The sequence below is a fragment of the Thunnus thynnus genome, chromosome 15 (assembly GCF_963924715.1).
Source record: "Thunnus thynnus chromosome 15, fThuThy2.1, whole genome shotgun sequence".
In the NCBI taxonomy this organism is placed as follows: Eukaryota; Metazoa; Chordata; class Actinopteri; order Scombriformes; family Scombridae; genus Thunnus; species Thunnus thynnus.
Window position 1 is genome coordinate 3244578 of NC_089531.1, and position 13786 is coordinate 3258363.

Below are 13786 nucleotides of genomic sequence, written 5' to 3' on the forward strand. Positions count from 1 at the left end.
TGTTCAGTTCAGTCCAGTCACAGTTAGTCACATGTTAAATTGTACAACTTAGGTTAAGCTTTTGTTTACTTTATTGATGCATGGTTGAATATTTGATACTTTATTGACACATAGTTGCAATTATTTCAACAATCTGTCAATCATTTTTTGATGAATCATTTAGTCTATAAAATAGTGTCTTCAAATTTGTTTGTTTTTTCCTTATCAACAGTTCAAAACCCAAAGATGTTCATTCATATTGATATAAAACAGAGAAAAACTGGTAACTATCCCATGTAAGAAGCTGGAACTAGAAAATATTTGTTATTTCTGTTTGATTAATGACTCATATGATTAATTTCAGCCCCAACATATAGTTTAAAATGTTCCTGTCCCTTTATCTTGGATCTTTCATCTTTCCTCTTTGTGATATCTTATTACAACATTCTTCTGGACTAAAATTCTAAGGAAACTCCTGGATTAAGCTGCCAGTGCAGCTTATTCATACTCTAAACATCTCAGTGAGTCAGATCTTAACATGAGCCACTTACAGCTTTTATTTTAGCATCGACTCAGCAGGAAACTGCCGCTGTGTTTTCTTGATGCAGGACTCTGTGTGCATCCTGCATCTCATAGTAGATTTAAGAATAAACCAAGGATAACATACATGCATACATTATTTAAAAATCTTTACATTGGTTGCATGTCTGACGATGCATTAAATTTAAGATTCTTTTATTGGTTTTTAAATTGCCCCATTTCTTTTTACCATTGCTTTCATCTGAAGTGTTTTTACCAGATGTTTAATGGTTGTTTTATCCGCATTATCCTGTCTTTTTAATTGAATTTTTTATCCTATTTCATTGTATTTATCCTTGTTTTATTGTAAATGCTCTGATTCTTTGCTTTTGAAACATATTTTTTCTTGCTGTAACATTCAATTTGGACGCTGAAGCTTCATATTAGCTTCAGATAAACTTTTAAATACATTTTTTGCACAGAAGGAGGACTGTGGATTTTGTCCTCCATCACTTCCATTGTAAATGCATTATGAAGGGATCTTCTAATGGTCAGTATGAACAGGAGGAATGATTACAGCAAGAAAAACAGGTTTCACTGTTTATTTGAGCTCCTGACTGCTGTTTTAAGACACACTTGAAAAATTGTGAACCTGCCCTTTAAGTAGTTTGTGTTGCATTTCATGCATGAATTGTGCAACGGAAATAAAGTTTGTCATTATTATTTATATTATTATGAAGTAATTTAAGAAACTGACGGCAGTATTACAGTTGGAGATGAAAAAATACTTTTAAATGTGACTAAAATCTATTATTAGATATTTTGCATTTTTGACTTCATTCATTCCGCATGACAGACATGACTTCTCAGGAGTCTTACAAATAATTTCACAATAATTTATGATGATGATGATGATGTCAGCGCGTGTCAAAACCCACGCGCTGACAGACGGAAACGAGGACAGTCCATGTAGACTAACCATTAACCTACAGCTTTTGTTTACCTTTACCTCCCCAAGGTAAACAAATCTGTGTCACTGTTGACAGTAAGCTGTTCCAGGTGATCCACCGTCACCATCATCATCATCATCTTCATACACCTCTGTGCCGCGACATGCAGAGCAAAATGCAAAAAACAGCAGCTCCATAATTCATACTGCTGCCCTGCGTTATGTAACTTCCTCTCTCTTAAGGTAAACCCTCCAAATATGAAGCCTTGCATAGATATAAGGCAAAGTGCAGTTCTCTCTCTCACAGGTCGATTCATCTATTCTGCAAGACTAGATTTTTTTTTTTTTCCGGGGGAGGGAGGCAGCTGGGAAACGCTTAACAGAGCTAAAACAAAGCGACACAAGACTCAAGCAGCAAAACTGTCACAGTCTTACCGTACCAAATTGCCCAGTAACATGTTCCAACAGTGAATCCCTCTCTTTGCATTCCTCCTAAAGAACCTAAAACTCAGAAATTGTCTCCAACGTCCGGTAGAAGTTCCTCTGTGCGCCTCTGCAGATCGATGGAGCAGAGCGCAGGGGTCCAACTCTCTCTCTCTCTCTCTCTCTCTCTCTCTCTCTCTCTCTCTCTCTCTCTCTCTCTCTCTCTCTCTCTCTACCCAGTTGTTTGCCTTTGCTTTGCCTCTGCCTCTCTCGGTCTCGGGCCAATAGGCATGAAGTAATGGTGACAGCTGCGCTCTGGTACAAGAGTGCGTCAGGTCGCTCCGGAGTCCAACACAGTCAGCAGCACTGAACTGATCACCCACTCCTACAGTGATCCGGAGAGAGAGAGAGAGAGAGAGAGAGAGAGAGAGAGAGAGAGAGAGAGAGAGAGAGAGAGAGAGAGAGAGAGAGAGAGGCACTCAGAGGGAGAAGAGAGGTTGTATAATCTCCGATTCTCCCCTCTACAAATTTCAGTTTGTCTTAAAGGAATATAAAGAGTTTTGGACAAGTTAGTAGACACCAAAGTCTCCCATAAGTTCCTGCTTAATGTTGGGATTCCTGCTGGAACTTTCTAGTACTTATAAAGATAAGTGACTATCAATATATGTTCATAAGAAGTTTTAGAACATAATACAAAAAAAGAACATCCAAATACTGCAGTCTGCACAAACAAATCAAATTTAATGAAGAATAAAGAATAAGAATAAAGATGCCCAAACATTGGCTGGCAAACATTTTACTGCAATGTAAAAATACTCCATTACAAATAAAAGTCCTGCATGAAAAATCCTACTACAGTAAAAATGCATAAGTATTATGAGCTTGATGTAGTTTAAGTATTGCAGTAAAAGTACATAAGTATTATGAGCTTGATGTAGTTAAAGTATTGCAGTAAAAGTAGTGGTTTGGTCCCTCTGACTGATATATTATTATATATGACCTCATTAGATTATTAATAGTGAAGCATCAGTGTTAGAGCAGCATGTTACTGTTGTAGCTGCTGGAGGTGGAGCTAGTTTCAACTACTTTATATACAGTTAGCTAGTTTAGTCCAGTGGTTCCCAACCTAGGGGTCGGGCCCCTCCAAAGGGTCAGCAGATAAATCTGAGGGGTGGTGAGATGATTAATGGGAGAGGAAAGAAGAAAAAACAAAGTTCAGATACACAAATCTGTTTTAAGTTTTTGGACTTTTTCTCTAATCTTTGATTTTTGCTGAAATATTGGATCATTTGAACATTTATTGAAATGAAAGCATGTGAGAAGTTTAGAGGGAAAAATCACTATTTGGTGGAGCTGTTAACAACTCATAGACATGTGAAATGTGACCCCGACTACACACTGCTTTTTGTAACGGAAACAGAAAAGATGGCGCCGACCATAAGCTGCAACTCTGGGCTTCAAACCAGCTCCAATGTCACACCTCGCTTTGTCCATCTTTATTTACAGGATATGACTCTAACATGCCATAACACTTTGAATATTGCAGAGAAAATTGAATATATTGATCAAAGCCCTGACACATCTGAAAGGACTAAAACTGAACTTTAATTCCGGACTGATTTTGAGAAACAAACCGCTGTCACCCTAAACTCTAACCCCTAACCCTAACCCCTAACCCTAACCCTAATTCTAGCCCTACCCTAACCCTAATTCTAACCCTACCCTACCCTAACCCTAACCCTAACCCTAACCCTAATTCTAGCCCTACCCTAACCCTAATTCTAACCCTACCCTAACCCTAATTCTAACCCTACCCTAACCCTAATTCTAACCCTACCCTACCCTAACCCTAACCCTAACCCTAATTCTAGCCCTACCCTAACCCTAATTCTAACCCTACCCTACCCTAACCCTAACCCTAACCCTAATTCTAGCCCTACCCTAACCCTAATTCTAACCCTACCCTACCCTAACCCTAACCCTAATTCTAGCCCTACCCTAACCCTAATTCTAACCCTAACCCTAGCCCTACCCTAACCCTAATTCTAACCCTACCCTACCCTAACCCTAACCCTAACCCTAACCCTAATTCTCGCCCTACCCTAACCCTAATTCTAACCCTACCCTACCCTAACCCTAGCCCTAACCCTACCCTACCCTAACCCTAACCCCCAACCCCTAACCTCCAACCCCTAACCTCTAACCCCTAACCCTAAACCTAACCCTAGCCCTACCCTAACCCTACCCTAACCCTAACCTCTAACCCCAAACCTCTAACCCTAACCCTAACCCTAACCTAACCCTAACCCTCAGGTGACGTGACATCATTCAGCCGCCTGCTAGACGCCACATTTAGTGAGGTTGTTGTTGGATGTTGGAGTTCCAGTTGAAAAAGTAAAATATTTTGATCAAATCTAGCCAATACAAAAAAAGAAAGCTTGACAGTGAAAAACATGCATTTAAGGATGACTGGACTGAGAAATACTCTTCATTTTGCTCATTGAGCTTGATTTGCAATAAAACAGCGGCTGTAGTGAAGAGTAGGGAACATGAACACCACTACAGAACCAGACATGCCTGTTTTGAACAAAACTATCCCAAAAAAAAACACAGAGATAAGAAACACAAAACTGAACCAGGATGAAGTTGTGATATCAAGACTCCAGCAGGACTCACTAATGAACACTTACAGCGGCGTCTCCACCTGGACGTCACACATTTTAATGCTCCAGTTTAAGGATTTGGTTACACAACAGAGATGTCACATCTCCCATCAACACAGAGATGCTGCGAGTCCTGAAGTATTTGTACTGAAATAAACCTTACTGGACCTTTGATGTGGTGGAAATGTATTAACTGGATCTCTAAGACTTGTATTTGAGTGTCCCTGCATGAGATGAAAGTTCACAAAGTGCTTATCTGCATCATGCTGCATGGTAATCCATCCAACAATTCACTAAAACAAAAATGACATCCTCATTACGGCTCTAAGTTAAAAGTCAAGATCATCAAAGTCATGAACATTTTGGGGAACATTAATCTTTATACAAAACTTCACAGAAATCCGTCCAGTAGTTGTTGATATATTTCAATCTCTGCTCAACAACAGCGATGCAGTGATGTGTACAAACCACCCACATCCCTCATCTGTTCCCACGCATCATCACAGATAACCATCAGTGTTTGTATTCAACACACAGACATGACGAACTTTAATCTTTCAGCTCATTACTAAAAGACCTTTTTCTATGAGATGAGGTGGATTTAAGAATTAGTTCCTTTACTTTTATCTCCGAGACACAAATCAAAGGTCAAAGGTCAGGAGCAGCCAGAAGCAGAAAGGACGCTGCTTATCAAATGTTTTCACTACTCCCTCTACAAGTTACTCAACATGTTATATTTTCTTACATAAGTGTATCAAACTCTACCTTTGTAATTTTATTATCATAACAAAATAACACTCCAGATGTTTCAGTTAATGTCTGTGTTTGTCAAAACTAATTAAGATTCATTCAACAGTTCCAAGTACTTCCTGTTGCAAAGACAATATTAATTAAGTTTTTTCTTTCATAAGGTAAATATATAAGTGTGATTGTTTGTCATCAGCCTTTCACATTTTTTCACAGAGTTTTGGCTCCATATAAAGGTGTCTTCCAGAGCTGCAGCAATTAGTTGATTAATTGATTAGTTGATTGATAGATTAATTAGTTTGATTAATCCTTTTGAGTCACTTCTTAAGAATAATACTAATATTTTCTGGTTTCTTTAGGCCTCTATGACAGTAAAAAAACAAGATATTTTAGGAGTAATCAACATTTTTCACTATTTTCTGCCATTTTATGGTTCAAAAACGACTAATCGATTAATCAAGAAAATAAATGACACACTCATTGATAATGAAAATGATCATTAGTTGCAGCTCTAGTGTGACAAACTTATCACAAAGCAAATTTTATAGGCAGCATATTTAGAAACAAGCTTTGACCAGATTCTGTTCTGAGCGACATGAATTGAAAAGTGTTAAAAGTGTTTTAACTTAAAAATGTGCACATATTTGCTCGTTATATGACTCCAGGAATTCCCAGGGGACATGTTTTTAGAAATAAAATATTGAGTAAACTGTGTAAGATGCAGAATGCAAGATTTATTTTTGCTTTATTAAAGCAGATAACTAACTAAGGGGCGCCATCATGAAAACAAAAAATTTGAAACTGTCTGGGGATTTCTAAATATTTGTGATGGGATTAGAAATGTAACTTAAACAAAAAAATGAGGTAATGATTAAATAACTAATGAAATTAACCCCCACATCACTAAATCCACCTTCTTCTAAATGCTGAAAGACACCTGAAGTGAGCGAGGTGAGCGAGCTGTAATCGCTGTGAAAGAGACATCTGAACTCGCTGTTTTCCTCTGTAAGCAGTGACACAAAGACGCCACGCTGTGACGAGAGATCTCCTGTCGAAAGTTTCTTCAGCACTCCCACTCTGAGGCAGATAAACACCTCCGCTAGAGCTCTCTGCAAGACGGGTATCAGCCTTCGTAAGATGTTTATCCGCCCTGTGATTTTGGATGAGTAGTGCAGAAAGCTGCGGTATTACACTGCTTTTCACAGCGCTGCTATCTAAACACATCAAGGCTTTTGAAAGGCCCCGCTCCCACTGACAGCCTGCACTCTGCCGGGAACATTTTGTTCATGGGGGGAACAAACTTCCCAGCTTTGAAAGTGATCTGTACATCTACCACCTCGAGGGGGGTGTGGTGGGGGGAACATCCTCATCTTACAAGGACCACACACATATATAAACATTCACATATGTATGGGCATGCACAGGCTCACGGCTGTGTGCAAAACGTGCTACACACAAAGATATTCATAGGCATGATCGCAAAATACAAACATTTCAAGAGATTCACAGATGTTTCCGAGGCCTGCAGAGCTCTATGTGTGTGTGTGTGTGTGTGTCTTGGTGGATGACAAAGCACGAACTGTCCCACACACACACACACACACACACACACACACACACACGATCTGCCCCCAGCACAGATTACCTTCCATAAGCCATCGAACTATCTGATTGGCGGCCTGCCCCCTCATCACCTGAGGCCATGCTTAGTCGGCTGATCCTGGCAGGAAGTCAGATGGCAGCTCGGGTTTCAGTGCACCTGGACTCTGCAGCCGTGTGGGTCAAACTGTCAGCGGGGATGTGGACAGGTAAGGTCCGACGGGCATTCAACAACATCCACAGATGTGTCGCTTCAGATCCGTGCATGTGTGACCAGTTCAATTTCAGTACATTTGTTTTCTCTGTCTTGTGTTTTATTAATTCTATTTTCAGGAGAAATTACGTTTATTTATTGATTCATTTAACAGGGACTGAAAACATTAATAAAAATACAGTTGTGGGTTCAAATCTTGTTGCACACAACAGAAAGAAGCAGCTCAATCAACCAAAATTAAAGCTGCGAGCAGCAACGAGCAGGTTTCAGGCTTTACAAAGGGGAGAAAAGTCACTTCAGCTAGTTTCATTCTGTTTAAAGGAGTGAAACCAATCACACACTTGTTTCATCACAAAGCCTTCAGCATTTCAATAACTTCCACTATTTGTCCCCCCTTCATCAGATGTTAATGAAACTCGGTGTGTATGTTCAGGAGGTAGCGCAGGATGTCTCCAGTGAGTTTAATCAGCTTTTCTAAAAGGCATCTTGAGTTATGAGTAAATATGTAATAGGCCACGCCCACTCACACCAATCAGTATGGCGCTTCAGATTTTGGTTAATATTTACCCCCAGAGCATGAACACCAAAACTGGCGAAATTCTTTTTACTGGGTTTTGAGCGAGCGGCAACCTCTGGGGCTAAAAAATGAAGCTAATGCTTAAGTGCCAAAAACTGCAGTCAATCCCCGTAGACCCCCATGTTAAAACGCACAACTTTACAGCTGAAATAAACGTTTACAGCCTGGTACAACAAACAGTTTTGGTCTCTATAGCTAATTTCTCCTTTCATGACAACTGTACAGAGCGTGGCTGCTTTGAGTGACAGGTGGCTAGCCGCTAGGTGGCTTATTTCAGCAACCAGGCTTCATTTGGCCCATCTCGGCTCCACCGCTTTGCCCATTTTGGGTCAGCCAGGAGTTAGGCACTGCTAAGATGGTGACAGCTGGAGCTGCCCACTGGGAGCTCTTCAGAAACCAACGGGTGACGTCATGGTGGCTACGTCCATGTTTTTTACAGTATATGGTTCTGAGGTACATGTTTTCTGTATTTGTGGTGCCCCCTATAGCTCGGGCTCAAAATACTTTGGTGGACCTTTTACTACACACACCTACCAAGATTTATGATGACTGGACAAATGATCAATGAGTTATAGCCAATTTCCTGCTAAACCCCGCCTCTTGCAAATGGCGGCCATGTTTTCGGATCTTGTTCATTTATAGTAGGATTGCCTATCTCACTCCTCCAAGACTGTTTACCAAATTTGGTAGATAAATCCAAAAAGTAGATGTCACATTACTCTTTTTCAGTTTATGCAGATCAGCAAAAAGTCCATCATGGCGGATGGTCCAAGAGGCTCCTTTGTAGATCACGTTGAGCTGGACTTGTGTGTGAAATTTCAGGTGAATCTGAAATACTTTCCAAAAGTGAATTTTTGGGCCTTAATTACAGTACCGCCATTTGGTCAACTGGGTTAATATTTCTTGGGCAGCACATGCACATCACCTCTAGTTTCTGGGACAAATTAAATGGTTTTAGCTCATTCCAGCTCACCGCAATTTAACTCAATAGGGTTCTAACCCTTCAGGGTTCAGAGTTAGACAAGAAGCTCTTTTTCATCTGCAGTCCCTGGACAGATGTTGCAAAGTCTAAAAATGATCTATATGTTTATATATATTGTCAAGTCCACTTCCTAAGAAGCAGAGGACAGAGCAGCACTGAGCAGCTGTTGGTAGTTGAGTTGTGAAGCCGTTTCCTGTTTTGTTGTCTTTTTTCTTATTTTTTTAATGTTTTCTGTAAATAATGGATATTATTATGATATTATGTATTATAGTTTTCCATTTAAAAATACCTCATTTTTTCCACTTTGAAGCACTTGAAGCAAAGATGATTTTTTGTCTTTATCCTAAATGTGCATTTATGGGAAAATTTGGAAATTAGAAGCATGCCACGTGTTTTTCACAGTTTGTTTTTGCTGCATGTCCATGTATTACACTCTTATGTCTGCTTGACTGTTATGTAAATTTAAGTTAAAATATTTTAATCTCACATATAAGTATTCTGGATTCAGTCAACTGAAAATATAATTACTTTGTGGTTTTTTTCTCATTTTACTTAAAAAATCCAAATGGTTTGATCACACAGGAAATTGTTTTATTTTAGTTTTGTATGATGTAAACATGGTGATTATCAAATAAAACAAACTCTTCTTAGTCTTCTTCTTCCTTTATTAAATATCTGCAGTCTTGAGATGACAGGAAATGAGGATAGAGAGAGAGAGAGAGAGAGAGAGAGAGAGAGAGAGATGGGGAATAACATACAATAAAGTTCTCCAGTACTCTTCATCATCCTTATTTAAACAGTATAATGAGGCTCCATATGTGCGGCTCCCTGCAGGTACAAGAGCTCACATGTGTTGCTTTGTACCTGCCTTGATCTCGTGTCATCCCGGATCCAAACTCTGACACTGAGAAGATTCAGGCTACATGGCCCGAGGACGAGCTTACGCAGACATTAAGCTACTCTCTTCTAGCTGAAGAAAAATCCTCGGTCACCTCCAGACCAGGCTGACATCACAGCTGCTGCTAAACTTGGGAAAAAGGAGATACTGGAAATTTTGAGCTGTCATTCAGTTAAATTAAAAAGCAGATGTGGTTTTCACTAAGCTCACCAGTACGGTAAGCTCTGCCCTTTTGTGTCTCCAGGCTTGTCTTGCCAAATATTGCTCTTGAGGTTCTCCAGATCATGAGACTGGGATCCGGTTCGACCTGTTAAAGGAAACAAGTAAATTAGGATGTAGAGAAAAGTGTTTTAGACATCCAGGGTCCTGGAAGTAAAAGTCCAGTTTGTTTTTTTCTTACTGGAACTGGAAGTTGGAGCCCATCCAATCATTGGAATGACACGAGACTCTGCCTGCTGGATTATCTGTACAAAAAGAAACTGTGCTGGAGAAAAATCTGGCTCTCTGATAAACAGTCAGAGCTACAAGACTGAGTACTTTAAAAGCTCAACTAAGTGTGAAACATACATTCACCAACTTAGGAGGCTAGTTTTAAAAGTTATAAATTGTACAGTTTCATTTTGTATACAATGTTCTTTTGGACAGACGTCTTTCTCTGCAAATGTTGAAGTCACAGAACTCAAAATGAATTAAAAACTGTAGTTTTTAAGGAGGAATCAGATCAGGTTTTTATTGTAACACTGTTTGTGTTTTGTGTTGGATTAGTTTAGGCTACAAATGCTGTGGTCAATGCTATGTTTATGTAAAATGAAATCGATTTAAAAGCAGAGAATTAGATCTGCTTAACTGATTTTTTTGGCCACTTCGGGGGCAGCACCAAGTAGTGAATACTACTTTATACTATAAGACTGACATATCATCATCTTTTAAGTTGATATGTTGAACTAACTTAGCAAACAGTTGTTTATTTCCACATCCAGCAGTTACGGAGCAACATTATCATTCATGTGGAGTCGTGTTTCTGTCCACCTGGTGAATGTAAGTCCAATATTCACTCTCTTTTAGCTCTGTTTTTGTTCTCCACCAACTCCTGAGGGAAATATTTGGCTCTTTAGCTGCTAAATGCTCCACTATGTTCACCAGCTAATCTACAGCTAACTGTGTCTGTTTGGTGCTGAGCAGGTAATGTACAGTGGCTTTTTAGAGCCCAAAACGACGCTATGAGAGCGCTGAGAGTGAAGCAGAACAGTAAAGTTGCAGCTGGACAGATAAACAATGAGCTGAAACTCACTATAAAGCTCCATAAAGCCGAGAGGAGCTACAGAGTCTCTGATAATTCTCACTATGAGCCACAACCAACACATTACACACTGACATCTGATTCATGATGAAAAATATCAATTATAGCTGCTTTAAAGTTAAAAAAGCAACGTATATGTGTATATAACAGCAATATCAGCAATTATTACTCATAACCACTTATCTCATTATCATCTTAATAATTGTAATTGCAGAAGTGTACATGATTAATAAACGACAGTAATAATAGTTTCTAGATAAAAGCAAGGCCAAAAAGGGTTTATAAAAGAGTTTTTAATCAGGCTACAACAACCCAGAACAACATTATAATCCCATTGGTTGTATTTGTGTCCTGCTTGTAGTTCTGGTTTGTTCTGTTCTTGCGGTGCCTTTAATGACACTGACTGAACATTAGTTCTGTTGCATGAAGACAGCTGGAAGTTCAGGGTAGGTTGGAGCTCAAATACATTAACTCTGCTGACATTTGCGCATCTTTATTCAGGAACAGTTATGTACTTTGGACAAAGTTAATATTTGCTCCACTATGCTCAAACACACACGCACACACACACCCACTCACACGCTCACGCTCGGACAGTCTGTTCCAATGTTCACGCCTAGATCACCCACAACGGTGCAACATTTGTGCTCATAATGAGAATTTATAGAGGGTTTGGTTTTCAGTTTTAGATGATTTATAATAATTTTTGCCTCAAGAAATATAGGAAATGTTTAATATTTATAAAAAAAATTACTAAATGTGTCTGAAGTTACAAATTTAGACACTTTTTGATGAGAGACAAACGTTAGATTCATGAAATATTTCAAGACAGAATCCCTCAGAAGACGACGTGATTGTAATGCAGTAATGAAACCTCCTCCTTTCATTCAATTTCTCTTATTCTATTATTGAAGAAGAACACAGTAAATGTATCTAAGTTGCAGATTTTTCTCAGGTTTCCCTGAGTTTACATTCAGGAAATCTCTCTGTGTTTCAGTCAGTTCTCTGCAGAGGTTCAATCTTATTTTGGAGAATCCTGTGAGAGAGGAACAGGAAGAGAATCAAGTTCAGCTGCTTTACGGCTTCAACACTGGTGCTCCCTGTTGGTCAACAAGGGGATTAAAGCTTTACAAAGGACAATAATGTAGTGCTAATTAGACAGTATGATATGAATATACTGCATGAGTATTTTTATTATAAACATATCATATTTCATTATTATAGCCCTTCTTTCCTTCTCTCCATGTTTCTGTCTTTCTAAGCAGCCATAATACTCGTACTCTCCCCCTGCAGCTCTGACTCTCTGGTATATAATATAAATAATAACATTTCCTTCATAAAGTCTGAAAAAGCCTGGTGACCTTTCACCCAGTCAGTGCATGATGGGATAGTCTCCTGCATCTTTAACCCTAAAAACAAAATAAGCAACCTATAATAAATTAATAATTACATATAAATCTGATCTTACATTTAAAATGTAACAAATGCTGTTACATCTATAACATCTACAGTAGTGCAAACAGACAAAAACAGGAAGGAAAGACGACCTGCTGATGTTCTACAGAGGAAGAAACTTCCAACAGTGAATGTGTGTACAGTTTATATCCAGCAGAGGGCGACATCATCTCAAGTACAGGAAAGAGAGATGAAAGTAATCTGGATACCTGCAAGACAAACATCCTCAAATCATCACAGTCAGTTACTGTACAAATACTAAAATGTGATGTGATGATTGTGTTTTAATATCAGAAGATGTGCAGACATCTGAAGGTTTATATTTGTGCACACAGTGATGTAAAGATCATGAAACCATATAAAGACATTTAAAACCCTTCAGGTGAATTTGTTTATATTGTAAATTGACTTAACATAAAGAATGCATCAGGTTTTAATATGTTTTATATGTTTGATCCCTGCATGTGTGAGTCATTTTACTGCAGGTGCAACATATACATAAAGTAAAAGCACAGACTGAATCATTAAAACATGAACAGCATGTTAAACACTCAGCATAACATCGTATCTTGACTGTGATGTCGTCTGTGTTGCAGCCTGCGAGCTTATTGGTCCATCAGATCAATGAGGCACCGCAGCATTAGACCATCAAGCTGTTGAGTTTTTAAGGTTGATGATGCATCAAGAATGAGGGAAATAATCAGAAAACTCCTCTATGTGTCGTTCTGGAGTCATTTGGAGGATTTCACAGCTTTTGTTTGTACACATTATAGAACAGGTTGCTAATTTTGTTTCTGAGTGTTTGCTGTTTTTTCTTGGAAGGTCTCAGTCGTACAGTTCAGTTCTCTTAATTGAATTGATCTGTTTCCTGAGACGAGTAAACAAATAAATGAACTTACGCAGATATGCTGGTGTGTTGAGAGCTCTGGGGTCACCGTGTCAGAGGTGAAGACGCTGCTGTGTTTGTTTTTGTTGACAGGTCGGTCTGCAGGTCAGATAAACCAGGAGTTCCCAAACTTTCTCATGTCAAAGACGCACAAAGAGACGAGGATTGAACTACGATCACCTGTTCGATTCAGTCTGGTGCTGATAAATCCCATCAAACATTTTTAGTTGTAACTGTTGTGAGTTCTGGTTCTGTAAACTGGTTCCTGTGAATGCAAACTGTTTCCATATCTACTGCACACAATTAAGACAACAGGCAGAGTGTAAATAAGTCACTAAAAATAGATAATATACATTAAATACATTATGACACAGTTGTTTTATCGACCTTTTGGAGCACAACTAGAACTTCGAGGGATTCCAATAATCAAGATCACTGGAGGAGTTGGAATAATTGAAGGGAAATTATTGATCCATACAGACAAATTTGCACTTTGACATTGAAAATTATTTCTTAGAATGATAACAGTCCAACAGAAGACAAAGGTCGATCATAGACAGACATACATGTGTGATTGTTTGAATTCCTGTACAGT

The 13786-nt window shown here is 38.9% G+C and overlaps 1 protein-coding gene across 1 annotated transcript in view; it reads right to left on the reverse strand.

The window, feature by feature from the left end:
- Nucleotides 1-2216, reverse strand: part of enpp2l (ectonucleotide pyrophosphatase/phosphodiesterase 2-like) — a 76235-nt gene extending 74019 nt beyond the window's left edge. Inside the window, exon 1 of the mRNA XM_067611884.1 lies at nt 1888-2216. Coding sequence (XP_067467985.1) covers nt 1888-1905 — 18 coding nt within the window. The 5' untranslated portion in view covers nt 1906-2216. The remainder of the gene's footprint in view (nt 1-1887) is intronic.
- Nucleotides 2217-13786: the final 11570 nt, after the last annotated feature.